Source organism: Octodon degus, unplaced genomic scaffold, assembly GCF_000260255.1.
Source record: "Octodon degus isolate 3935 unplaced genomic scaffold, OctDeg1.0 scaffold00043, whole genome shotgun sequence".
Taxonomy (NCBI): Eukaryota; Metazoa; Chordata; class Mammalia; order Rodentia; family Octodontidae; genus Octodon; species Octodon degus.
In genome coordinates, this window is record NW_004524619.1 from 5,321,019 (window position 1) to 5,323,055 (window position 2,037).

The window sequence follows — 2,037 nt, forward strand, 5'->3', positions numbered from 1 at the left end:
TGTCCATCTCTAGTCTCTCATTGCTAATCTCTGTGGTTCTAGGGATCAAGTCGGGGGCCTCCTATATGCTACACATGTGCTCTGCTACTGAGCTTCATCCCCAGCACAGTAGTAGTACATCCTATAATGCATGCCCTTTGCGAAATGAATTTTTTTGTTTCCTTCAGAAGAGACTGGAAATTCAAACATATTATTATTAAAATAAATTTATATAGTAAAACAGTTTTAAAATTATACAATTTCAGCTAGGCATGTTATTGTATGTCAGTAATCCCAGCACTCGGGTAGCTGAGGCAGGATTGCCATGAGTTCAGGGCCAGCCTGGACTACATAACCAGATCTCGTCTCATCCTCTGGACGCCCCCAGCCCCCAGTTATACGCTTTTATTGCTCATCAGCTATTTTGTATGTCAGGGTGTTGTATTTCATTTTATAATAATTGAGCCAGGTATGATGATGAATGCCTGTAATCCCAGCATTTAAAATACTGAGACAGGAGGATTGTTATAAATTTGAAGCCAGCCTGGGTGACAAAATGAGTTCAAGGTTAGCCTGCACTACCTATCTCAAAAAATAAAACACCAAAGAGCCAAAAGAAAAGGATGATTTTATAAAAATTGGAATGAGTCCAATTGATACATATTTCTATGTATGAAAAAGGAATTGAAGGGCCAGCAAAATAACGCAGCAGACTAAGCACGTGCTTAGGTAAGCCCAGGGGACGAGGTTCAATCCTGGGCACAACATGCTGTGCTAGCGCCCCCTCAGGTGACCTGAGCCGGCCACTGCGACCAGATTTGGTAGTGCATGCCTGTAATCCCAGCGCTAGGGAGGCTGAAAACAGGAGGCTCACTACTACTCCGAGCTGCATGGTTGAGATCCTGTACCAAATACCTAAAAGAAGAATTTAAATCTTTCTGTATAATTTGTGTGCCAGAACAAAATACAAAAGCAGAAAGAATTTATATCACTGTGAAGCTTTTATAATTATGTAGGAATTTAGAAATCAGGATTGGATAAATAAAAAAAAATATGTGTGTGCTGTGAACACTTCGCAGGTGTTTCTGCCCGGTTTTTCTTCATAGTCAGATGCTGTGGGAGTTGGTGCTACTGGGAGAGCCCCTCGTGGTGATGGCGCCTTCACCGTCGGAGTCGTCAGAGACCGTCCTGGCCCTCGTTAAGTGAGTGTGGTGGCTCCTGGCGTGCGGTGCCGGCAGCATTTTGCCCTTCTCTGGTGTATTTGCCCACACGTTAGTTCATCAATCCATGTAACAGTCCTGTCAGAAGATCCCCTGCTTTCTGGAGCACCATCTGATGGACAGTAAAATGTCAGGTTCCATGAGGGCTGGGTCTGTGTTTCTGTTCTGCACGCCAAGCATTCTCCACTTACGTGAACTTACTCCCTGATAAATAGTAGCAGTACCCATGTGAGTGCTTCATGAAAGGCACGTGGCCAGCTTCACCCACCTTCTGCCTAACATCGGTGTTCTTTCTGCGTGCCATTTCACATTGCATATTTCTAGTTGTCTTGTAGTTCCCTAAAATGAGTTGGCCACGTATTGAAATAAATACATTCTCCCATTGCTTATCTACTGTGCACGGTTAAAGAGTAGGCCCTTTAATTTCTGTGACCATTGTTTTATATATTTTTCCTGCTCCACAGCTGCGTTTCTCCATTAAAGTACTTCAGTGATTTCCGACCTTATTTCACTATTCATGATAGTGAATTCAAAGAGTATACTACCCGTACTCAAGCTCCGTGAGTAAACAGAATAACTTTTATTGACCAGGTATTATCTTTATAACCCGAATTATCTAGAATTATTTTTTATAATAAAATTTTAATTTAAATGTTTAGCATTTTGGCAGATTTTTATGAAAGAAGGTTTGAGTTGCTGATAGTAGCTTAAGCTTTCAAGTGTTAGTAGCATATTCTTTGTCAGTGGTTTTGTAAATGGAATTTGTATTGTCATTAATATTCATTAGACCATATTGTGTGATTTTTCTGTGATTATAAAAAATCTCTCCAGTTTGTAG

The 2,037-nt window shown here is 41.0% G+C and overlaps 1 protein-coding gene across 1 annotated transcript in view; it reads left to right on the top strand.

Moving 5' to 3' along the window:
• Dennd6a (DENN domain containing 6A) overlaps nucleotides 1–2,037 on the top strand; it is a 57,444-nt gene that overhangs the window by 24,323 nt on the left and 31,084 nt on the right. Inside the window, exons 8-9 of the mRNA XM_023715722.1 lie at nucleotides 1,051–1,181; nucleotides 1,664–1,759. Coding sequence (XP_023571490.1) covers nucleotides 1,051–1,181; nucleotides 1,664–1,759 — 227 coding nt within the window. The remainder of the gene's footprint in view (nucleotides 1–1,050; nucleotides 1,182–1,663; nucleotides 1,760–2,037) is intronic.